Source organism: Epinephelus lanceolatus, chromosome 12 (assembly GCF_041903045.1).
Source record: "Epinephelus lanceolatus isolate andai-2023 chromosome 12, ASM4190304v1, whole genome shotgun sequence".
Taxonomy (NCBI): Eukaryota; Metazoa; Chordata; class Actinopteri; order Perciformes; family Serranidae; genus Epinephelus; species Epinephelus lanceolatus.
This window is the reverse complement of record NC_135745.1, coordinates 17,662,078-17,686,485: the sequence shown is the minus strand read 5'-3', so window position 1 is coordinate 17,686,485 and position 24,408 is coordinate 17,662,078. Positions and strand designations below refer to the sequence as shown.

General features: G+C 40.5%; 1 protein-coding gene across 1 annotated transcript in view; it reads left to right on the top strand.

Annotated features, from left to right (window-relative positions):
• Window positions 1-591: 591 nt before the first annotated feature.
• The window catches only part of LOC117271434 (protein APCDD1), a 29,079-nt gene continuing 5,262 nt past the window's right edge, over window positions 592-24,408 (top strand). The window contains exons 1-4 of the mRNA XM_033649580.2: window positions 592-974; window positions 9,188-9,374; window positions 11,751-12,276; window positions 23,419-23,740. Of these exons, the coding sequence (XP_033505471.2) occupies window positions 935-974; window positions 9,188-9,374; window positions 11,751-12,276; window positions 23,419-23,740 (1,075 nt within the window). The 5' untranslated portion in view covers window positions 592-934. The remainder of the gene's footprint in view (window positions 975-9,187; window positions 9,375-11,750; window positions 12,277-23,418; window positions 23,741-24,408) is intronic.

Sequence of the window (24,408 nt, the reverse complement as noted above, 5' to 3'; positions counted from 1 at the left end):
CCAAGATTTTTTGATTACCCCTTTACTGCTCTATCTGTGTAAACCATTTCAACAGCTCCATATCACTGCAACAACAACAACCCTTACATTTTACCATGTTTGAGCCAGTATACATTCATTTCAGCATCATATTATCATATCATATTATCTGGGGGTGTTTCATTTTGGGACTCGTGCACACAAAGCTGCATGGTTGCAAACAACCCAGACAACAAAAACCTTAGATTTTCTGATGTAAAGTTGAGTTTCAATTCACTTTTCATTTTGAAGATTTTGCTTGTAAAATCTAATTGTAATGCTTAATTTAAAATAATGTGAAAACATACAGATTTGGCACTATGATATTATGATGTTTTGCTTTGCACGTTTGCATTTAAGGTACTAAGAGAATTCAAAGTTATTTCAATTTATCTGAACATATTTTAAGACTCAAAAAATTTCAACAGTTCAGCTGCTGACCAACACACCTTGTTCACATGGGCGACTTTTTGCAGTGTGCACCTAACGGGAGAAAACTTCCACACTCTCCACGCCCCTAAAATCTGTACGGAGGCGGGGGTGAGTCCAGTTTCTGAACACACGTACAAACACTCCTCCAGGGCGCACGGAGGACGCGCGTAAAAGCAACCGAGCTGCTCCATTTCAACAGTGAACCACAGCGTTGAACTCCTCCGGAGTTGTAAAGTTTGGACTCTCCTTCCTTTTCTATGTGCGACTCTTTGTTTTGAACCAGGTGCATCGGAGGGTTTTATCCTCTGTAGAGAACCGGAGGTGTGTTTCCTATGATGCTCGGATATCTCAGGAGTATTTGCTCCACGCTTTGGATACATAATGTGAGGATTTGTGTCGGAATCAATAAGGACGCTGCGTAAAGGAAAAGCCGATCTCCCCAGTGTGACCAGTGAAGCTTGTTTCAGTCCCCCCAGAGAGCGGAATGGGGCCGTCATCTACACTGCTGCTCGTTGCTTTTCTGGGTAAGAAACTTTTCCATGAATTGACTTTGATCCACGAAGTGCAGCAAGTGTGGAGGTCTGAGTGGAAACATGTTTGACTCCACGTGTGCATGCAAAACACAGTGCGTAAACAGCCTGTTATAGAAGCGCTGCTGCACAAACCATAAAGAAGGATGACATCATCCATATTATTAATGCATTTTTAGAAAGTGCAGTGGATTTTAAAATGTTAACTACTTCTTCTGTAAAGCATAAATGCCAGATAGGAACCTGACATGCCCCTCTTCACCTCTACACACCTGTTTACCGTCATGGCTGTGTGTTTGTGTCCAACAGGACTAATAGTAATAATATTTTCCGGCTAAGTTATCCCTTATGCCACAGTGATGAACATGTTTGAAGGCTAAAAGGCAATAAAAGGCTTCCCCCAGGGCTGCAGGGCAGATGAAAGCACGGGGAGTTAAGAGCCACTTAAAACATCCATTCCTGATGAAAACCCTGTCTGAGCAGCAGAGGATTATGGGACTGCAGTTGACCCAATCCATCTGCTGGCAGTGACAGTGGAAGGCAATATTTGGCTGCAACTTCAAATGACTGGGTTGAGATAAAACGATATTTTTGAGTCCACTTATCCTTAAGTGTGTTTAAGTGAATGTAACATTCAATTAAGTGGTGTGTTATTGCAGCCTTTCCTAGTGGCAATGAAAATGCACTGTCAGCCTAGATTAGTGTGCGCAGTAAATTTACAGGGGGAGAGAGAAAAAACCTCGGTGAGAATTTAGGAGAGTCAAATAGCAAAGTTTATGAAAGACAGGAAGAAACATGGAGCAGCAGCTGTAGGTCACCTTTTTACTCATATGAGACTTCTGCTGGGCCTCGATGGGGCCTGTAAGTTTTATTACATAAGTAAATATTCAGCATTTTACAAACTGTTTGCTCAACTAATATCCTATCTCACAGATTTTTATGTTCATCTTGATGTTAGATTGATAAAAAGTGAAGATATGTGTAAGTTGCTCTCGAATTTTAGTCATTGCCAGTACATAAAGTAGACAAAATGTTAAATTATATAAACAACAATTAAAAAACAACACCATTTAATCATTGTTATCACAAGTATAAACTAGAACTTGACCGATATCTTATGTCTGAGGCTGAAACCGATATTGGTAGAGCTCTGATATGGACTGAGTAGTGTTGTCAAAAGTATTGATTGATCCATACATATCAATTCTGAATATTTGAAACAGATTCAATACTCATTTTCAGCAGCATCGATACACCAGGATCAGTAGTTCTTTCTTGCTCTCATTGTTAACGTTTACCACAGTCAGTCTGACGTTCTCTGCTACTAAACAAGAAAGGGAAAGTTGTCGTCTTCATCTTATAGCCTTGTTATATTTATCTTTTAATAAAAAATTTAAATTGTATGCCCTCAAAATCAGTCTTCCTCAACGGTATTAAATATTGATATTTTTCAAGGTACTGTATAAAAGTTAGAAATTCTGATATCGTAACAGTCCTAGTACTGAGGACTGATATTTGACAGTTAAATAATTAAACTTGACTAAGATCACATTCAATTTTAACAAGTAAGCTTCACGGGAAATTTGGTTAATTAGTCATTATCAATAAATGTTTTTAATGTCCATTAACACATACAAATACAGGAAAATGTACTATATGAAGAAAAAGTTTAATGCACCATGTATCATGTGTATATTCAGCCATATGTTTTGTTGATTTGTTGCATATATTTAACTAACAAAACACAAAATTTAATGTTAATGGATTTGCTACTGTGCGGGTCAGATTTTTTTAAATGGGCATATAAAAGCGTCTTAACAAAAGAAATACTACACTGCCACTTTAAGGCGATATCGGCTGATGACATCAGCCTGCTAATACATCAGTCTCGCTCTAATACTAACACTGCCACAGCTGAGGTCTTGTTAGGCTGAGCGACACTTACCATCATGTTTCAGTGTGATCAATACTGTGATGTTTGAGTTTTCAAAGCAACACGAGACAACTAACATAACTCCAAGTAGTAAGTGCTGCAGGTTTAATTGCAGAGGCATCAGCATGGAAATAAGCAAAATAACATCATATCAAAGGAACAAGAAAGATTCCTAGAAATCATGTCAAGATAAGTTTGACAAACGGAGACAAACTGCAGCAGCACAAAGAAAATGTGGTCACAAGTTCAAATAAACCAACAGGGGGAAGACAGAGGAAAGACAGATGGAGGGGATACAAATGATGCTAATCGTCAGGCAGCCCAGCGTGTCCCACTTCTGTCTCCGCAGTGTCTCAGTGGTGATTCATTCAGTCGGGAAGGAAGACGTCAAAATCGTTTTGAGAATAGCAGCACAGCGCCAGGAGAATATTCTTCAGTCCTGCAGGACAAGTGCTGATAGTGAAGAATGAACCTTTGACAAAATGATCTCACCTCCAGGTCCATTTAGTAGCTGCTCTTGGACCTTCAGTCGTGTCACATGATCTTCATCAACAGCTTGAGTTTGTCACGGAATTGAAGCTCAAATTCCCATTTTTTTCTGACCACTCTATAGCTCCAGAAAAGCTACTAAATGCACTTTGAGATGAGACTGAATGGGCCCTGTTAGTGTACACTGCATTTTAGTTAATGTGGAATGTTACTTGTGTCATGAAACGTAAACAAGAATTATTTTCTCAGAGTTTTTTGAAGGTTAATATGATTTTTAGATGGATGGATGGATGGATGGATGGATGTTTGGATGTTTGATGGATTGCAATGAAATTCTGTGAAGACATTCATGATCCCCAGAGGATGAATCAACTGACTTTGGTGATACAACTTTACCTCTTGTGCCACCATGACGTTGACATTTTTGGCTTTTAGTAATGACATGACATGACATTTTGTAGAGCCATTCGTGGTTACCAAATGAGATTCCTCTAGCACCACCATGAGGTTGGCATTTTTTACTTTTAATAAACTGTCTTCTAACAGTTGAATAAATTGCCATGACATTAATATCCCCCTCGGGATGAAATCATCATCGGATCAAAAATTTTTTCTAATCTTTGGAACATCCTGATGACCTGAGCTCAACAATCACACTCTTGTTCTTGTTTAAGTGTGATCATTGACACTTTCTGCAATAAGTTCACTTAGTGCTGTGTTTACTCTACGAGGGAGCGGGAAAGGCCATTACTGTTCTGCAAGCTGCAGCCTGCATTTTACCTCATCAACTACAACACAGTCCCTGATTGGCTGCTTACATTGTCAGTTGTGGTGGGGATCCCTGATTGGCCCTGATTGGATTTTAATTTCTGGAAAGTGTTTTTGGGAGGCGGCAGAGCTAGAGCTAGAGACAGAGAACGAAACAGAATGTTGAGCTCATGTCATCAGGATGCTTTTACCAGGCTAGCTGACGTTAGCATCATTTAGCATTAACATGCCACAAATACTATAGCCCACAGACTGTATAATAAAGATGAACGACATGACAGCTCCCCAAACATGGAGCCAAAACATCTCAATCGCCCCCCTGTGGCCGGCTGCAGTGCAGGTCATAAACCCGCCCCCTCCATATTAGTGGATTGGACATGGGCCAAACTAAAAGATTGTTCCTCACACTCCTGACTGTCCTCTGAGATTTATATTGTTGCATGTTAGTATGCTGATGTTAGCATTTAGCCACTAGCATGGCTGTAGACCCTTGTTACTAACAGAAACAACATTTTATGACTTCACTTAGAGCTAAATGTACATTTCTAATCTGCATAAAGAGACTTGTACCTAGAGTTGTCAGATAAATGTGTGTTGGATAACAGAAAGTACAATATTTCCCATTTCCAAAATAAAAAATGCTCAAGCACCACTATTTCTTTAAAATTGTACCACTGTACTTTGTGACTTTAAAGTCAAAATCCCTAAATGTTGTGTTATTTCCTCCATTCCCTTCAACTTCGTCATGGTCGCTGCCAAATGCTAAGATAACACAAAGAACAGTCCTTTGTCTGGTCTCTGCTCTGGCACTTCTGGACTTTTTTCTTCCCATAAACGATGTGGAGTCTCTCTGCTTGTCAGGGGTCCCAGTGCTGTTACCTCACTGGTGGGCTCAGGCCAACTGGAAATGTTCTCTGTGGTTTGGGGCTCTGGGAGTTTTGTGGGCGCTTTGATTTAGATAGAGAGCAGCAGTTTGGGAAAGCAGCAGCAGCGAGGGACCAAAGAGGGTTTGAGTCCAGTCGGTCTGATTATTTGCCTTAATGTGGGGAAAGCTTTTTTTTAAAATTTTTTTTTATTCAAGACAGCTATTGGAAGAAACTCCCACCACTCACACATTCAACACTCGTTAAATAAGAATAGAAAGAGTTGTATGACGCTTCCTCTTAAAAAGTAATTTTACAAACAGGCTACACACATAACCTCTTTTTAATCATTTCCTCATTTGTTTCCCCATAAGCCTGTTTTCCATTGTGAGCTCTCATTTTTGATGTAATAAAACTCTTTGTAAAAAAGATTTGTAACTGTGTTTAGAATTACTCCAAAAAAGCGTGTGCTTCATTATAATTATGATATTTTCACAAAGCCACAAATAAACCTTAAACAAGTCTGACGAGCTGACTCTGGATCAGGTTTGTTGCTGCTGCATAGTTTAACATCAAATCACAGAGTTTAACATCAGATACAGAAACATTAACAGTTTGTTTCCAACATCTGTTACCAAAAACAGCTAAATAAGATCCATACTAGATGTTCTTTTTATTTGATGCAAGTTATTCACAGATCAGAGTATAAATCAGCTCTCCTTTTTTAACATTACATGTGTTTTTAACTGAGGAAAAAGTGAGGTCCCCAATTTGTTTGGAAGCTGGGAAGGAAACTAAGATATTGTGGATACTGGAGCAATACATTAATTCAGTATCTCCGTTGGGGAGGGCATACATTACCCAGAATCCCTAGAAAGCGCAGCAGAATGTAAGCAGAGGATTCACCATCCTATGATCAGCATCTTTCTGTGTTTACAACATTTACATAAATTCTTGCAGAGCTGAGTAGATTTTGTCAGCCCTGCTGGGTTGCTGGGAATCCTCTGTCAAAAATCATCATCATCATTTTATAAAATAATCAGATTTGCCCTTTTTTATTGACTATATTCAGTTTTTGGTGTTGTGTGTAAGGCTGATGGGATTTAAAATAGGCTCTTTATGAAGATAAATAATCCATTAAATAGACATTATGGTGAGATTGTTTGCTCAGAGAGTAACAATTTGTAAATATACAGTATATATCAAACCCACTTACTAGTTCTTCCCAGCATTTTCAACCACAGCTCATCTTTGAACAACTGTAATGTAGTTGATGCCTTTTAACAAAAGACTACTTACTACCAATGAGCTGTCTCCATAACAAGCAATCAAACTTTTGGTAATCAATGGTAATCCTTACCCCCAAATTCTCATAAATTATGAAATAATTATCCAGCATTTTTCATTATGCATTAATTGTTATCAATTATTTTGAAACGTTAGTCAAAGGAAAGGAAAACTCTTTTTTTACAGATGAAAAACTGAGCAATCCAGGTACCAGCCCACCAGCTGAAGCTTCAATGAATTGCTTAACATAGTTAATTGCTGCTCAGATGGCATTGGTTGTTAATTGAAAGGGCTTTAAATAACAATTATTTTCATTATAAATCAACCCAAGTATTAGCTTAGTTAAAGGGATAGCGCACCCAAAAATGAAAATTCAGCCATTATCTACTCACCCATATGCCGATGGAGGCTCAGGTGAAGTTTTAGAGTCCTCACAACATTTGGGGAGTTCCCAGGGGAGAGTAGCCACGCAACTCCATCTAATGGAGGCTTATGGCGCCCCAGATTCAAACGTCCAAAAACACATAATTGAAACCACAAAATATCTCCATACTGCTCGTCCGTAGTGATCCAAGTATACTGAAGCCCCGACATAAAAAGTTGTTTGGAAAAACATCATTTGAACTCTGTTTTTAGCCTCATTGTAGCTTTCGCTGGTCTCACGCACAAGCGCGCACACGTGAGTGAGGTGCACAGAGAGGCAGTTAGAGCTACAGGCCGTAAGCCTGCATTAGGTGGAGTTGTGTTGCTACCCCCTCTCCCCTTGGATCTCCGCAAGTGTTGTGAGGACTCTAAAACTTCACCTGAGCCTCCCTCGGCATATGGGTGAGTAGATAATGGCTGAATTTTCATTTTTGGGTGCACTATCCCTTTAAGCGACTAATTATTTAGGCCATAAAATATCAGAAAATAGTAAAAAGTGATGGGGCACACAAGGTGATGTCTTCAAATTGTTTTATATGCTGTCATAGAAGATGACAAAAAAACAGCAAATATGCACATTAGAGAGGCTCAATTCTTTGTATTTTTTACTTTACTATATTAATAAATTATCACTTTTTGGCTGATTTATTTTCTGTTGAAAGACTAATTTCATAAATCAACTCATCATTTCAGTTCTTAAAAGCATAAACAAGTATACGTGAGTTAGAGATACAGCTCTATAGCTGAAAGTGTCTTTGTACCGTCAATACTTTCCATTGAAGAAATACAGTTGTGTGTTTTCTGTGCATCTGTGCATGTATGCAGGGATATACTGGTGTTCTGAGCTAGAAAATATGTTGTGTGAGTGTTTCCTACCCTGAAGTTCACCTGCTATAAATCCGAGGCGCGGAAACCTCAGTGAGGTTAAAAGTGTGTTTGCATTAAACATCTCACCAGTTTCCTTTTAAAGTCACACACACAAACACTTAGTGCTAGTTTCTGCTCTCCTCATTGTGAAAACAAGCTGTTCGCAGCCACTCGGTGTCCAGGCTTACTGCAGGTGCAAAAAAAAAAGGCTTCACACACACACACACACACACACACACACACACACACATACACGCACACACACACACACACACACGCACACACACACACACACACACACACACACACACACACACAGAGCAAACTGTGAAGCCTATTCTTTGATTTTTAACACAGCTCCTGCCAGCAGCGTTACTAATGCCACCAGCTGAGTCTGGGGATCAAGTCTCCCAACTGTCCAGTGTTTCCACTGAGCAGCGCTGTGATGTGGTGATTTACACACAAGCCTCGGCTAACACACATAAGAGCGGCCTCGCTGGGTGTCAAACAACTGGATGAAGCTTTGTTCTTCATAGAGCTTTCAGCGTCTTCTAATCAGATGTTTTTTTTGTTCCTCCCTTGGTGTTATTAGTCTCAAATTAAAAGCACAGAGGCAACCACAGCAGCATTCCAAGGCGTTAAATGATATTGCCAGGAAAGTCGGGTCCAAACTGAAAGAATTTAAGGCAAAGTCTTCATATTTCAAGGTAGATTTTGGTGATATTAGAGTATTACATGGAATAAATCCTCGCTGGAATGTGAGCTTCGTGGCTTTTCTTTGGCTGCAGGCTTTGAAAATGCTTTCATTTCCGATATTTTATCCCCTTAAGCTCAGCCTATTGTTGAAGGTATTGTTATTTCACGTGCTGCTTCGAGGGTACGCGGACAGGGTGGGAACTCTGAGCTTTCAAACTTGAGTGCTGCTCTTATCCTTTTCAACTTTGTTTGTAGCTTGATTTCAGAGTTGGTTTTAGTATTTGTTCAAGTCTGCTGTGGAAGCCACCCATCACTTCTTCAGCTTGGACATTGAAGTTTTGCCTTTTCATCACATGTTCAGCCAATATTAACCCATAAAGACTTCACTCATGACAGGTGTTGCAGGTCTCTGATAAAGCCCTGTAATCCCCGGGTGATGACATTAGTTAAAATGGCTACATAAAACCCTCTAAACACTTCAAAGAGGCCTGAGTGATTGAATAAGCAGAGTGAAAACATGAGAGAGAAACCAACAAGACAACGTCTTTCTCCAAGTGTTTTTGACTTTATCAGCTGCCTTAAAAGCAGTTGTGTCATTTATTAGGGTGTAAAGGACTAAAAGAAAAAGGATCTGCCAAACTAAACTCATTCTTAAGTGGTTTATTCAACATTTAAACCTCAATTTTTATCATGTATGTATTCAGGATTTCAGTATAATTCATAACACTACATTGATACTTGAAAATAAAGAAATAAAGAGACTAATATCCTCCAAATTTGATGTTTTAACAATAAAATCATTTCTCTCATGCCTAAAAGAAGACCAAGTAAATGAATAAAGGTAAAATCTCACCTGAATTGTGTCCTTATTGTTTCCATAGGCTGGGCCGAAGGTGGTTCCTCTCTTCACTACTCAGACGGACGGTCCAGCCGTCTCTCTCTCGAGAAGACCTTTGGCCGGTCGCTTAAAGACTCCCAGTGCCAACACATGCTGAAGCACCTTCACAATGGAGCCCGAATCACTGTGCAGATGCCTCCCAATGTCGAGGGTCACTGGGTGTCCACCAGGTAAACAACCATGGACTTCTGTTTTCTGTGCATCTTTTATGCAGGAAGGCAGGAAGTTTGGCAAACGAAATCCAATGCAGCTAGCCCCTATATGTTTAAGAATTTTAAGAATATGCTGTGAGGTTTTAGAGTGTTCATACTTTTCAAGCAACAGTAAAGCCTTATTTCCACGTCATGGTACAGGCAAGACTCAACTCTGCTTGCTTGCAAACGTTCGTCTTTTGGTACCACTTTGGTTGATGTTCCAAGCGAGCTGAGCCAATACTTTGAAGTTGGGAGTTTAAACCCTTCAGACCGCTGATTGCTCGAAGAGAATCGTCGCTAGCCCGACAAGGGACATCCTGCACAAACCCGCCATTTTTGAATAGCCAAGCTACTGTCATTAGCAGCTGCATTTTTTTTTATTCACTTGAGCTAGATTTTTTTTAAATGGCATCCCACAAAACCACACCGTGGTCAGTTGACAAAGTGCAGACATTATCCTGTTTGATTGCAGATGAAAAGTTCCAGCGAGTGTTGAATAGAGAAACACGCATTGTGACACACTGAAGACGATGTCACGGCAGTTTCTATGACGATCAACTGAGAATCCCACCTTCATTGACGGGGTACTATCTGCAGTGGAAAACAAAATTGAGAAAAGTTCTGGTACCAAAAGTAAGTCAAGCAGAGTCGAGTTGAGCTGAACCATGCAGTGGTAATGACACAGAAGAAAATAAACTTACAGCTCTCTCTTTCCTCTTCATCATCCTTTTGTGAGCAGGGACTGTTTTTGAAAGTGCTTTGTTGGTGCATTTGTGGTACTTCATGGTCATCTGCTAAACATCTGAACACTTTTTTTGTTGGCTTTTTGGCTTGCATTTAAAAAAATCCATCGCCTGTTAAAGAAATGCATCCACCAAATCATCAATCTTGACTGTCTGAGGACTGACCGGGTGGTGGAAGGAAAACACATGGAGGCCAGAATAATCTTTACCCAGTGTCATTTTTATTTAAAGTTTTTATAGAACCAATAAGCAGTTCAGGCTGGTTTTGGTGAGGCTGTGAATACACAAATAAACAAAAGCTTTTCCCAAAGAACATAAGATCCAGAAGTCAACAAAAGAAAAGTTAGGCTCATGGCCATTGGGCAGCGAATGGCAAACTTCCAGCAGGGCAAAATGTAGCAAAACCTTTATTTAAACAGAAAGGGTGGTGTGCTGGGCACCCTGTTGTTTTCCATAGGTGCACTGCCTTTTTAAAACTGCTGTGTTTAGTTCATTTTAATTAGAAGGGCCTTTATTGGCATTGAAAACAAACATTTACATTGCTAAAGCAGGTGTTAAATAAAAACAAAAAATGTATGATCTACCAGAATCAGGTTTATATACAAGTTGCTGCTGGTTGCTTGGGTAACACCTCCCACCAAACCAGAGAAAGCATACCTCAAAGCCCATTGCACATTGTTTCGAGGAAACATGTCATTCAACCTGGAAACCGTTTTAAGATTGAACGTGCCCCAGGTCTGCACCTGAACCAAACCAACTTCAGCTCCAACACTGAACTCCCCTTCAGAAGATTCTACCTCTTGCTTTAAAACAGGGTGACAAACCAAAGTTAACCCATAATCATCTAAGACAATAAAATAACATTTCTAGGCAAAAACTACAAAATAATTTCTAAATCATTCTTCTGGCTGCCGTCACACAGAAATAATTACAACATATATATACTGTATTTTTAGGGTACTTAAAATACACTGTTCCCTGAAACAATGAAGAATGTATCTGGCCAGTGTAAACCTACTCTCACAAGGCACAGGTTAGTACTTTCCATGAATGCAACACAAAGTTTGCACACAAACACGCACAAACATGATTTTTCTTTAACCCCACCTACAAAAAGTGGGGATTTAAAAGTTTACTGTAATGGATTACAGTGATCTCAAGCAAGTTTCCAAGTCTCTGCAAACTGATCTACTTACTATACTGGAATAAACCAAAACCTGTGGCTGCTTAGAGGGTAGAAACAAAACCATGGTAAATAAGATTTGGTCTAAGGCAGCGCAGAGTAATTCCTCTTGTTCTCTTCATTATAATTCAGTTTACAATTTCATGCCAAATTTAAATTTCTCATAGACCTTATTTTCAGTTTTAACAGTATTTTACACAAAAGAATAGCAAACATGCTGTGGAAGAGCATGCACTTGTGAAGTCAGAAGGTCTTTTAAAAAGCAGCTTGACTCCGATATATTTTGCAGACTAAGGCTATGCTAAGGGAACAAAAAATAAAGGAAGGTCTTGCTGCAAACTAAAACACTAAGCTCCTCTTTTTATTAACATTTTCTGGATGCAAACTTGCCTAGTGTTTATCTGAGACCTCTGTTTTCTGTTGCAGCTGTGAGGTGAGACCTGGCCCAGAGTTCCTGACGCGCTCCTACAGTTTCTACCCCAACAACACCTTCCAGGCTCACCAGTTCTACTACGAGGACAACCACTGCACCAAACCCACCTACACTCTGGTCATCCGGGGTCGTCTGCGCCTACGCCAGGCCTCCTGGATCATCCGCGGCGGCACAGAGGCGGAGTACCACCTCCACCGCGTCCAGATGGTTTGTCACACAGCCACCGTGGCCAAGGAGCTCAGCCAGAGGCTCAACCGCAGCTGCAGAGGGGCCGTGAAGGGCCCCTGGGAGCCCAGTGTGCTCTACGAGCTGTGGAGCGAGGAGGGTGGCTACAACTGCTCCAGGGAGCTTAATTTTGCCATGCACGAGCTGCAGCTGCTGAGGGTGGAGAAGCAGTACCTGCATCATAACCTGGATCACCTGGTGGAGGAGCTGTTTCTAGGAGACATCCACACCGACCCGTCCCAACGGCTGTACTACAAACCATCCAGCTACCAGACCGCCCTGCAAAATGCCAAGGTAAGCCCCTAATGATCGTGTCTCAGTTAGGCTAGTTCAGAGGGATGAGGGGGAACAATGTTGTTTATTCAGAGCTGCTATAATTCTGTAGATTTCTCCACCCAAGGGATCACAAGATATTTGTAAGGGGTCGTGAGGTGATAAACAGAATTCTGTATCACAAAAGTATGTTTGTTGTTGAAACATTACAACATCTTTTTCAAGAAATCCATCTTTCAAGTGTCCAGTTGTTTCTTAAGACATCACGCTGCTGATATTTTGGTAAAGTTAATCTAATCAATATACAATGGTCAAGTAACGTTTGCCCTTTTTTTTCTTTTGGACTTTCCTGATCTTCAGTCTGGTTGTCTGTTGATGAGTCCACCATTTTGGAACATTCATGTTTCTCAGACAGTGTAACACACTGTAACACACTGATGTGCTAATTAGCCAATGTTAGCCTGCTAACATGTTAACTACGATGGTGAACATGGTAAAAATTATTTTTGTTCAGCATTAGCATGTTAGCATAGTCATTGTGGACATGTTAGCATGCTTGCCTCTGCATTTAGCTCAAATACATGACTGTAGACTTTTTGTTTCTTGTTAAATACTAGACTTGCACATCTTTAGGCCTCCAAAAACTGCTCATATGAAACAGTCCGCGAATGTTTCCTTGCAATGGGCAGCACAGTGGTGTAGTGGTTAACACTGTCGCCCCATGTTCTCCCCGTGTCAGCGTTTCTCCGGGCACTCCGGCTTCCTCCCACAGTCCAAAGACATACAGGTTAATTGGTGACTCTAAATTGCCTGTAGGTGTGAATGTGAGTGTGAATGGTTGTCTGTCTCTATGTGTCAGCCCTGCGATAGTCTGGTGACCTGTCCAGGGTGTACCCTGCCTCTCGCCCAATGTCAGCTGGGATAAGTCCCCCCGCAGCCCTCAAGGATAAACTGTTACGAAAATGGATGGATGGATGGATGGATGGATGGATGGATGGATAGTGGTGTTATTTTCTGAACACACCAGATTGTTTTAGCTATTCTTTTATTTGCCTTTTACTTCATCTTTACATTACTCTCACTATACAAGTATTTTTGTAAAAGTACCAATAGGCATTTGGTTAAAAATATCGTGATATTTGATTTTCTCCATATCGCCCACCCCTAATGCCAGTATTATCAATATTAATATTCATCATACTGTTAATTTGTTGAAGTCTACACACAGACTTACCAGTAGTAGTCGCTTGTGCAGCAACCAGTGTGAGAACTCTTCCCGTCCACTGTCTTTTGTGTTTTTTGGAATGCACGGCCGAGCCGGAGGTAGAGTTTTGTTTTCTGTCCTGAGCACGCAGCTCGGTGGAGAACCTCTGCTGCACTCAACTCCCACTGTGTCGACCCTCCGCACCGCAAAGACCACACACACCATAGAGAGCACGAGCTGACCTTAAGAACAGTGTTCTTTTATGAGAGTTTATCTTAAGCGTAGCCTATGCAGGGCTGTGAGGAAACCTGGGGAAAACGGTATTTGAAAGTAACTCTTTACGTCTTGTTTGAGTGGTGGACTTATCAGTACGAATTTTCTGCAGCAGTAAACTCCACCTGTCTGCAGCAACAAACCGCCCTCTAAGACTTACTCAAATACTGTTTAATCCAAATCTGATTTAGGATCAGCGTGTATGTCAACAATCTTGCCCTTCTACACTAAACATTTGCACTGGTAGAAACCAGAAACTATGGCCATACTGACTTCATCTCCTAAATCTACCGTCAAGAAAGAGCCCTTTCTTTCCTCTGCTGTGCTTAGGGGATGTAATTTCTCTATTTACACTGCTGAACAGCAGTTTCCCCGCTGGGTGAAACCCTAGAGTGATGTTTTCACTGTCACCCTCTACAGAGATTACAATGAAATCCTGTTCAGGTCCGCTGTCTAAATAAACATCCATTTGTACGGGGATGATGGGGGCTTGGTGTTGCTGATCAGAATGTAAACACAGTGTGGAGTGAGGATCTGTGATCAGACGAGCTCCCCTGTGGTGCTGTAATGACCAGAGCTGCTCTCTTTAAGCCCCTCTGGCCCACAGAGGCGCAATGTGAAACCCAGCCTATCTCTGGGAGCGATCAACATGTGGTATTCCTAGAATTTGGAATCATGCGGCCATATGAATTATTCCAGTGAGCACATACCAGGTCTGATTTCATGCATGCCTGAGGCTCAAATCAAAGTGTTGCATGTGCTCTATTTCGCCTCAGTCTTTCCTGAATGAAAAGGAAGGTGGGGTGTGATTCACTTTCAGATGCACTTCCAAAGAGTTTTAACATAATTACAGCACTGCCTTAAAGGGTCAGTTCACCAAAATTACAAATGAACATATTGCCTCACTTACCTGCAGCAGATATCCATGCAGATAATTTTGTTTTTGCTTGCTAAGGTTTTGAGAGACCTGTTTTACTGCTACCTCCCAAATATAACTAAAGTAAATGGAGATCTGCCTGTGGTGCTAACAGCATTGAACATTACAACATCTTTTTCAAGAAACCCATCTTTCAAGTGTCCAGTTGTTTCTTAAGACATCATGCTGCAGATATTTTGGTAAAGTTAATCTAATCAATATACAATGGTCAAGTAACTTTTGCCCTTTTACACAGAGATCATGCAATAGAGCTGCAACAAAGTCCTTTTATTACGCTGGCTCTTTGGGGGTTTTTTTTACACAGAAACAACGCTGGCATCATGCCACGGCAGTGTGTTATTTTAGATAGCATGCCGGCATTCCAGAAGCAAAAGAGGTGTGAACGGGGTGTCGTGTAACACAACAGCATTGGCCTCTCGTGTGACATTTCACATACTTGTTGGCAGCACGTTCTAAACAATAACAATATCCTAACATCGCAATAACATTTACTGTCTCTGTTATACAGCTGATCTTGTCCTCTGCTTTGAGGGTAATGAACTCCCGGACCTCACTGTATTCCCAATTTGCAGACATTAATGGTTGCTGTTCTTCCTCTGAGTTAGCTACTAACTGCTGTCAGCTGCCTTTTAAATCTCCCAACGATGGGTCGCACACGTAACGCGTCCTGCTGGCTGTCCTTTTTACACAGACGTTGATTCTATTGAGACAACTCTGTCCCCCAATTCCACATTGTTACCTTTTATACAGAATGGCGAGGCAAAAAACAGCATGTTTCTCTCAGCTCTAAGGAGCGTTTTATTGTCTTTCAGCTTTTTGTTTTGGGTTTACAGCCAGCAATCTTACAGCCTTAATTTACTCTCAACTTTGTCTCAAGCAGCTGCTTTCACCAAAAAAATTCAGCTGCATGTTAAGTGCCTGGCAGCAGACAGACACAGTCAGAAACTACCTGGTGAACATAGAGGAGCATTTACTGTAGCAGCTACAGAGCCAGATATTTCCCATAGGAGTTGGTGGATACTAGAACAGAGCTACAAGGAGGGTGAATACTGGTTTAGTATTGCTCCCTTAGACCTGTGAACACTTTGATGTGTAAAATCAGTTCCCCTTTAAGTTCATCAAGTGGCCAGAAACACAACTCAAAGGGAATGCTATAATTATTTTATGTCAACCAAATGTGTAAATAGGCAACCGTTTGCTAACATTAGCTTAAAATCTATTTATTTAGCATTTTGAGCAACTTAAGTGAAATTAAAGTGACCTCCATTTTTAATTGTTGGAGGCAGAAATCTCTGAACCAGTTTTATAAAAATCTCAGCACATAGACCCAAAATTATCTGCTTGGCTAGATCCCTGTAGAGGTAAGTGAGGAAATACTTTATTGTAATTCACTCAGGAACACTTTAGTCAAAGAAAACTTTCTATTTCCATTTGCAGTATTATATTTGGCTGTATGGCTCTGTCCTGGGGCCTCTCTGCCTTTCCCCGGGCCTACACAGAAAACTTAAGGTGGAGGGAGCACACGTCTCTGCCCTACCACACGTAGACTCCATGCGCCTACATGGAAAGCCTAAGGCAGGGAGAGCAGCAGCAAAGACCCCCCAGGAACAGAAGAGAGCAGCATCAGTGACAAACAGAAATGACACTGATAAGTCAGACACAGCATGAAAAGGAGGAGCTGGAGTGGAGGTGGGTTGCAAAGCAGCTTGCAGAGGAAGCAGCAACAGTAGACGTACCAGAGCAGTTTAAATAGGGCACCCTGAATGAGATTGGCCAGTTGGTTGCATAGAAAGGAATCATATGATCTATCAGCTGCTCCATTAGTTGATTGGCTATTTGAGATCAGCTGATGTGGCTGGGATGTGAGCTGAACTTGACATTGTGTCCTGCCTGAACTAACGCTATGCTCAATTTTGGGTCAACTGACTCTTTAAATGTCCAGTTTGTAGGACTGTTTGGTGGCATCTAGCGATGAGGTTGAAGAACTAAAACCTCTCCCATGTCCCAAGTGTTTTAGGAGAACTAAGGTGCCCAACCTGAAAGCGCAAATGGCCCTATCTAGAGCCAGTGTTTGATTTGTCTGTTCTGGGCTCCTGTAGAACAACATGGCATACTCTGTGAGAGAGGGCTCACTACATATGTAGATATAAATGGCTCATTCTGTAAGAACATAAACACAACAAATCTTAGTTTCAGGTGATTTCAAACTAATGAAATCATTATGATGAATGTTATATTCAATTTTTGCCAATAGATGCCCCTAAATCCTACATGCTGGAATTTGGTGTTATACTTCTACTATAATACAAGGCTGAATTATAAGCATTTTTTGAACATCACAACTAATTTAATAGCTTTGGTCAATTTTGGGCCCCATTGGTCACCAGCTATGCACATACAGTCAATTAGGTTTTATATTCTATACTTTTCTGGTGGAACGGTGATAGAAAATACTTCACTCCTTTTCTACACAAAAAGCACTAAATCCGACCATCTCTTGAGGTTGTAATGGTTTCTTTTCAGGGAGTTTTTTATTACCATGGTGACTATCCAATCCATTAATCTTGAGCGGTGTACCCAGAGCTGGTCCCAGTCCAGAACATTTGCTGGTGCCAACATGTTCATTTGTGGTTATTGGGTGGATCTCAGTAGTGATGCAAGAGCAAGGCAGCAGACTTTGTTTTTAAATTTGTTTCTAATCTGTTTTCTCCATTTTCTGTCGCCTGGTTCACTGCTGCGTCACCGAGGCAGAGTAACGACCACTTGATGATGATGCTTGTTGGGAAGGGATCTGTGTTTCTATGCTATTGTTGTTGTTGTTGAAGTGTTTCTGTGGTTGTCCTGTTTGAATATGTTCATGCAGAGACTCATTCATTATGCTTTCCAGAGTTTGATTTATGTTTTTGTTATCACTTGATACTTTTTTGAGCCTGTAAGCCTTTGAAATACATTTAAAACTTGAGCAATGAAGCCAGGTAGACTAAGATAAGACTCTTATTATGAATTCCTGGAAGTCATCTTACAGAAGAGATGCTGGTCTAGCGGTAAGGATGCCAACATAGAAAAACATGGGTGTAATGTCTATGATACAACCAAGAAGGCTTTTAAAGCCTGACGTGGTTTCTGTTCCTCATAAAAAATTTGCTTCTGGACATCATCCTTCCCTGAACTATGGCAGTAATCCCCAAAATACCCAAATGAAAGATGGATGCCAAACAAAGTGAAATTCAGTTCTAATTCTCCTCCATCTACTGTGGCTTGGATTGTACCTCATTTGTACGTCAGTTTAGGCAAAAGTTGCTGCCAAATATAGTAGTAAAAAAATGAAATGAATAAAAATAATTTATATGATGCAAGGGCAGTAATATCATTTCTCATTTCCTTATTTTCCTTCAGTTCCAGTCAGAGTATAAAGTGCTTTGCTTCCAACATGAGGGGCCAACAATTGATTGAGACACAAGTTTCAACAGGCTGGACATTGTGTGTAATGGCAAAGACACCTGCTGTACCTACACATGTATTTCAACTGTTTAAATGTTACAAAAGTTTACTGAGAGCAGCTTGTCCAGGCTTTCATATCAATGTCATGATATGAGAGAAGATATTGTCTTAGATTGTGGATATTATGATAGGATAAATGTGTCTTTTCCTGGTTTTAAAGGCTGAATTACCATTGGAGCTGCAGCAATTAGCCAACTAATCGATTAGTCGATCAACAGAAACATAATCGCCAACTTTGATAATTGATTATTGCTAAAGTAATTTTCCATGCAAAAATAGTCTGTCAAAATGGAGTTCCCTGCTTGTCTCTGTATTAGAGTATATCAAACTGAATATCTTTGACAATTAAAGACATAACCTTGGACTTTGAGAAACTTAGATGATCCAAACAATTGAAAATAATTGGCAGATTAATCAATAATTAAATTGATTGTCAATAGCAGCTCTAATTACAGTAAAGTGATGTAATTTTCTGAACTTACCAGACTGTTCTAGTTGTTTTATTATTTGCCTTTACCTGCTTAGTCATTACATCCACTTTACTGATGATTGCTTATCAAAAATCTCATTGTGTAAATATTTTATGAAAACACAGATAGTCAACTTACAATATCGTCGTAACATTGATACCAAGATATTTGGTCAACATTCTCGGAACCCATCAGCTGCATTCGGCGTCTGACTTCCGGCAGGTGGCGATACAGCCTCTGGGGGCAGACCCCCGATTTTTTGGCATTCCGGTTTGATTTGGGCGGAGGAGGCGAATTTCTGTTTCTGACTTCCGTTTATATATAAGTAAATATGCTGAACCATTGCGATGGATTCAGAGTTTGCAGTGATGCCAATTATGTTCTGCCTCGTTAGTTCACCTTACGGACTGTGTAACCTGGCAACAACTGCAGCCGGCTCGAACGTGATTGGTCAATATCACGCGGACTACAAACAGCCTACAACTGGAAACCAGGGCTCTTCCGCTTTTCTTCCAGAGGCAAGGTCTCCAGGGTTTGCCTACAGACTCTACATTCACTGAATGTAGAGTCTGTATATAGAGACTATTTGGTAAACAACATCATGGTATTTAATTTTCTCTATATTATCCAGCCCTACTTTCACCCATCCAATTTGCAAATAGTTAATCATAGCATCACGTTTTTGGATGGGAAGTCTGTTCAGTTTCCACTTCAGCTCCAGCGTGGTATCAACCTTCTTATCTAACTTGCTGCAACTAAGTGTATAATTGAATTTCCCAAAATGTTGAACTATACCTTTTACTATGGTCTTGAGTGAGGCAGCAGTCTTTTCTTTTTAATTTTTTCTAAAAAAAAACCTCAACAAATTTGATTTGAATCATTATTTTGAATATTTGAGATAAGTATGGTGTCATAACAACAGTAAAACTTTTATTTGCAACCTGCAAATAATTGTACAAATCCTGGGTTGTGTAAAGCTCGCCTAGGGTACCTCTGAACTGGCTTCAACACTCACTTCGTCATCAAACAGTAATCACCACAGCTAACATATTAACCTTTTTATATGCTGCACTTACTTAAGGGTTTTATTGTTACAGGTTGATTTTCCTACCAAAATCTGCCTCTTATTGCCCAGCTTCCAGATGAGAGAAGAGAGGAGTTGATAAAAAATGTTAATACACTCATCTGAGCCACCCTCAGCCATTACCATAAGCTTAAAAAGCAACTGTGAGTGCTTTACAGACTCACCCCCAGGCTACATATAGGCTGCCCTACTTTATAGCTGGAGTGTGTTGCAGATGCTACTTGGGGCTAATAAACGCCGCTGCCAATGTCATCTGTCAGATAAGAAATCATTTAATCATAGTTTTAATTTACAGTCAATGTTCTCATAAAAAGATACTCGAATTGACCAAAGTAATTGAAGTATCAGGTATCTGTAAAGGGAACAAAATGATTTGGAAAAAGTCTTACAACATAGAGGTTTATATTGCCTTTTTATTTTTTGTTATTCTATAATTTTTATAGAAAGCACAAAAAACAATTTTGTCAGAATTTATTTGCTCAGTTAAATTGAATACACCAACCAGCCATAACCTTAAAACTACTGACAGGTAAAGTAAATAATATTGATCATCTTGTTACAGTGCAAATTTTCGCTGGGAAACCTCGGGTCCTGGCATTCATGTGGATACCACTTAACTTGCTCCGCCCACACAAACATTGAATCAGACCCAAGTACGCCCTCTCAGGGCAACGGCACTCCCTGATGGCAGTGGCCCCCCCAGCAGGACAATGCACCATGCCACACTGCAAAAACTGCTCAGGAATGGTCCGAGGATCTGATCGAGTATCTGCTGGACACACTGGTACCTTAGAGTTCCTGTGTCCATGTCTTGATGGGTCAGAGCCAAGTCCTGTCTAGGTTGGGGCCACCTTGGATCGGACTTGGCTCTGACCTGTCGAGTCATAGACACAGGAGCTCTGGGGATGTCCTGTGGTGTCTGGCACCGGGGTGTTAGCGGCGAATCCTTAGAGTTGATCACATTTAGATCTGGGAAATTTGGAGGCCAGCTCAACACATTGTGCTCTTTGTCACTCAAGCCATTCCTGAACAGTTTTTGCAGTGTGGCAGGGTGTACTTTCCTGCTGGGGGGCCACTGCCACTGGTAGAGTGCAGCTGCCATGAGGGAGTGCACCTGGTCTGCCATGGTTTTTGAGTAGGTGGTACGTGTCAAGTGAATGCCAGGACCCAAGTCTTCCAAACAGAACATGGTATTGTAATGAGATGGTCAGTGTTATTCCCTTCACCTTTCAGTGGTTTTATTGTTATGGCCGAATGGTGCGTATATTTATTGCCTTAGATGAGCAGTGTTACCAGTATCCATAGAAAGAGGTATTCATAGTCAGGCCATTTTTTCCCCAGCTCATACTCAGGCTGTCTGTGTTTTATGGGCTCAAAGTTCCTGCAGATCTGGAACATGTTTTCCCACACCTGCAGCAGAAACTCTCCCACCTTCCACTCTCATTCTTGTATCCACATATATGTTAAAATACACGTACGTATTTTCCTCTCTGCACACTGTATTTATTTCTTTTTCCCCGTGCTACGTATATATTTCTTGCTCAGAACCACAAACACAGATGCAAAAGTGCAGTAAAAATACACTACACACTCACACACACACACACACACACACACACACACACAGGAGACCTCCCCTCCAGTCGTCCCATTAACCTCTCACTCAGAGGCAGTTGTGGAGCTGCACTGGGATTATCTCATCTGTAGGATGTAGTGATACTCTTGGTGTTTTTCTCCTTCTTTCAGCATTCTCAGTTTCTTTCCTTTTCTCTTTTTACTTGTCATAAATCTCATGCGGACGTAATGTTGTCTGGGAAAAGAGCGATTGGGTTGGGGAGGTTAGGTCTTAAATTTTGACCACCCTCAAATAACAAAAACTCCACCGCCTCCCTGGAGTTCAGTCTTTGGAAGAGATTTTGTGGAATACAGTATGACGAAGGCTTCCAGCTCCGAATCTGTCAGGCTCTCACGTCTTTTCAGCAGCCAGAGCGCCACAGCTGTCCTGTCTGTGAAAAAAAAATGAATCACATGCTGCTCCGGGGCTCCACTAAACCAGACATGATATAAATTCAACGTGATTAATGCTCTTTTATAGATATTTTTCTGCCAATATAAGGATAAGAAGGGAATTCCCGCTGTTGTTTGTAAGTAGCATGAAAGATCAGCTCGTGGTTCGCTGTGTGACTTCCTGTTGTCATGGCTGTAGTTTGACCAGACATCTGTCTTTAACAGTAAAATGATATGATCACCCTGAGAAAATGCTGGAACCTTGTCTAGCTTCCAGGACTCAAGAGATTCAGACTGAAGGAAATAGTTTTTCCTCCTTTACCTCTGAACAGACGCCAGAGGTCCTTTATGTGGATTTCATGATACAATATTCTGGTGATGGATTAAAAAAGCTTTCAGCGCTGACGGATTTCATATGACTGGATTTTCATACAGTGATCTTCAGTGGGAACTTCAGCTCAGAGTTTGTTAACACTTTACAGCCCTGAAAGATGATGTCATTTATCATATAAAAGGTCGCTGAACTGGGTTTTATATCTCACCTGTAAAAATGAGCTTGCACACAACTGTGTCTATGAGAGCCAAACTAATGTTATAAGGTTAACTAATGCTATTACCTGATTAGCTTATTGCAGATATATCAAAAAATGTACTCGTTGGAAAATGCAGCACAGAAAGTTTTTTTCCCCTATCATAGGCAATTTAGAAACCGTGTCTCCATAACAGTTTCTAACAAGTTTATTTTTAATTGTAAACTATCCCTGTCCTTTGTCTTAAAATGTCTTAAATTTTGAATTGAATTGAAATTTTAATGTCTTTCTGTTAACATGAGTCAAGCTCTTGTGCGTGAAAGTCCACATTTCTGATGTTACAAACCTTTAAACCTACCACTGAAACTAATACTGTCTTTTTGCTTTATTCTTGTACTTACCGGTTGGCAAAATGTAGATGAACCTAACTCACTCGAATAACTAATTCCTACATAAAACCTACCTCCACACAAGACCATATATGTTGTATACTATAAATTTATACTTACTTGCAATGCTTGAATAACAAAAAGATGATTTGTACAAAAATTAGTCTTAAATTTGGTTAAAAATTATCTGGAAAAGGTCTTTAAAAGCATTAAATTTAAGTGTCTTGTATGATTCAAGTTAAATGAACAGTTTACACCAAAGTCAAAACAGTCAGAACTATTTTATTTCTATTGAATTACACCTCCCAACTGCATCACTGCACAGAAGGATGTGTGCATTACAGCATACAACATCCCTCTGTCCTTTGGACCCTCACAGCCAATAAGGAAAAACTCCCCCAAAAATACCCTTTAACGGGGAAAATGAATGGGAGCCTGATTTACTTTCTTTTTTTAAACCCAAATGAGCTTTGGTCTTTTGTAGTGTTCACAGAAAATGTACCAATATACTCAGACCATTTCTCTGGGTGTTCTCAGTGTCATCTAGAACATACTTCCCAATTCACTGTCTATGGAGCAGCTCCACACTTTATATCTTATGACAACACAAATTTGAGTTTTAGCACTATAGTGTTTGGATCTGGGAGAGAGTTGTTAATGTTCATATATATTTTTGGAGAGTAGGAATAACGTAAGAAGTTCCCCTTAAATATTTTTGTGGTGTATGTATATATACTAGGTTCACCTCTCCCTTCCCTTTTCTCCCAGAACCATGACCATAGCTGTATCGCCTGTCGCATCATCTACCGCTCAGATGAGTTCCACCCTCCCATCCTGCCACCGCGGGCTGACCTGACTGTCGGGCTGTACGGTCAGTGGGTGAGCCAGCGCTGTGAAGTTCGCCCCGAGGTCCTCTTCCTCACTCGCCACTTCATCTTCCACGACAACAACCACACCTGGGAGGGCCACTACTACCACTACTCTGACCCTGTCTGTAAACACCCCACCTTCACCATCTACGCCCGCGGGCGCTACAGCCGGGGGCTTCACTCCACCCGTGTGATGGGTGGGACAGACTTTGTCTTCAAAGGTAAGTGGTTATTTTCTTATCTAATATTGGTGTTTTCTTCAAAAGTGAAGTACTAACAATCCTCAGAGGAGACTAACATTTAATGTGACTAGAGAACCAAATCTACCCTCTCATTGTCCTGCCTTCATACCTTTATTAAGAGGATGCAACTACTTGTAAACTCTATCATCAGTGTGACTCAGACTTAAAGGGACATTGTGTAGCATTTTCAGTTGTTTATTGGCAAAAATCGATGTCTGCATTCATAAATATGTCATCATTGGTATATTATTACCTCCACCAATAATCTGACTTATTATTGCAAAAGGAGAATTTCGGATTTGATTGTACATCGGGCGGGTAAGTCATTTGGGAGGTTCCATAACGTTTCACCATCTTGAAAATGCATCCGCCAGCAAGGAACAAATAGTACTACCAGGGAATAGCGATGACATTTTTTTGTCACCATAAAAAATGTCATAGTATAGTATGCCAAAAAAATTGTCTTAATATGTCATAAAAAAAAGTCATAGTATAGTATGTCGTACAAAATGTCATAGTACAGTATGCCAAAAAATGTCATAGTATAGTATGTCATAAAAAATGTCTTAGTATAGTATGTCATAAAAAAACATTGTAGTATAATGTCATAAAAAATGTCATAGTTTAGTATGCCAAAAAATGTCATA